The following is a 1,746-nucleotide window of genomic DNA, read 5'->3' as shown; positions in this document are numbered from 1 at the left end:
GGCTGGAGGTTAGGGACTGCAGGGGGGTCCGTTTCGAGACGCCCCTGGAGTCGGTCTCCGAGAACGGAGACCAAAGGGGTCCCCAGTGGGGAGACGAGAGGCAGAGAGAGCCAGAAATTGGAGAAGAAGGAGGACTGAGGTCGGGAGTCAAAAGAAGAAGGGACCTGGAAGATGTGGTTCTGGTCCGGCTAGGGGACACAAGGGGGACAGGCCTGGAGAATGGAGACGGAGGGGGAGCGCGGCTTAGGGGCCCCAAGACCAGAGGAGTGCGAGGGAGGGAGTGCGTGGACACGGGAGGGAGGTGTCTAGGGCTGGGGAATGGAGTCATGAGTGGCGCCCCCGTGGGAACTGTGCTTGAGGATGACCCAGAATGGCCGGTGACAAGGAGAGTGTCCCTGGCCACAGGGGACAGCCTACAGGACGGAGGTGAAGCAGACGGCCCGAAGGAACCAAGGAGGCCTCGCCGCCCCTTGGGAGAGAAGGAGGTGGACTGGGAGCCCCTGGCCAAGTTCCGAGCGGCCTGCGGGCCAGAGCTGGCAGGCCTGGTGGCCGAGGAGCTCGCTTTCGCCAGGCAGCACGGGACCCGGGGTTTCCACACGACCGGAGCCGGCTTCGCCCTGAAGGACGGCTCCTCGGACTTCTTCCTGGACGGGGCCCTGACACGCTGCAGCTGCTCCATCCACGCCGCGCGACACCTGCCCTGCCGTCACCTGTTCGCGGCGCGCCTGCTCACCGGGGCGGCCTTGTTCCACGCGGACCTGCTCCGGGACTGCTGGGGGAGCGCCCCAGAGTCCTGACCCTCCGGCCCCTGCCCACCGCCCTCCACTGCGAGGGCGGCAGGGCAACTGTGATCCCAAAGATAGAAAGGCCGAGGCCAAGGAGGCCACCTCCTGGGTCACCCCATCTGGGCTATTTGCCCGTCTGGGTCCGAGGGAAGTTGACGGTGGTCTCTGAGGTCCTGGAGCCACAGGTGTGGAAGATGGCGGTGGCCAGGGTGGCAGCTGAGGGCTGCCTCAGAATATGAGGAAGACGTATAGACAGGAGGACAGATGAAGGAACGGTAAGGAGGGGGAGAGAGAGAGAGGAGACAGAGACGGAGGAGGGCGGGCAAGAGTGGAGAGAGCAGAGGGAGGCAGGAGAGGAGGGGGGGGGGGAAGGGAAGAAGGAAACACAACAAAGGAAGCTGTGAGCCATGGGGGGAGCAGAAAAGAGAGGGGAGCGATTTGGGTAGTCTCCAAGGGCTGGAGGCGTGATCCCCTTCACCTTCTGACTGGCCATCCCAGGAAGAGACAGAGGAGGGGGAGCTGGGAGTCTTCGAACGGGCTGGGCCAGGGGCTCTCCAGCAGCGGAGGGGAGCCACCTGGACTGTTGTGCTTCAAGATAGGAATAAAACGGTATCGTTTCGGTTCCCGTGCTGAGTTCTTGGCTTCTGGGGAAGGGTCGGAGGCCCAGACCTGGAGGGAAATTGAGAGGGTCCTGCATTTCTTCTCTTTCAACAAGGCCTCCAGGGCTCAGATGGAACGAAGGAGCCAAAAATGAATCCATTTCCATGGCAGCTCAGGCTTCATCCCCCATGATCCTTGAACCTCTACATGCCCCAGATCTGTCCCTTCAGGCCTCTGCTCAAATGTCACCTCCTAAGTCCCATCTCTGGACCGTCTATTTAAAGAGTACCCGCGTTCTCTTTCTGGGCACTATTCTTTACAACGCTTAACCACCACCTGAAACTATATCCTGTAGTTAGCA

General features: G+C 61.6%; 1 protein-coding gene across 1 annotated transcript in view; it reads left to right on the top strand.

The window, feature by feature from the left end:
• The window catches only part of ZSWIM9 (zinc finger SWIM-type containing 9), an 18,587-nt gene extending 17,180 nt beyond the window's left edge, over positions 1-1,407 (top strand). Inside the window, exon 4 of the mRNA XM_011378181.2 lies at positions 9-1,407. Coding sequence (XP_011376483.1) covers positions 9-797 — 789 coding nt within the window. The 3' untranslated portion in view covers positions 798-1,407. The remainder of the gene's footprint in view (positions 1-8) is intronic.
• Positions 1,408-1,746: the final 339 nt, after the last annotated feature.

This window comes from Pteropus vampyrus, unplaced genomic scaffold, assembly GCF_000151845.1.
Source record: "Pteropus vampyrus isolate Shadow unplaced genomic scaffold, Pvam_2.0 Scaffold333, whole genome shotgun sequence".
Classification (NCBI taxonomy): domain Eukaryota; kingdom Metazoa; phylum Chordata; class Mammalia; order Chiroptera; family Pteropodidae; genus Pteropus; species Pteropus vampyrus.
Note: the sequence above shows the minus strand (reverse complement) of the source record. Positions and strands in the feature narration are given on the sequence as shown.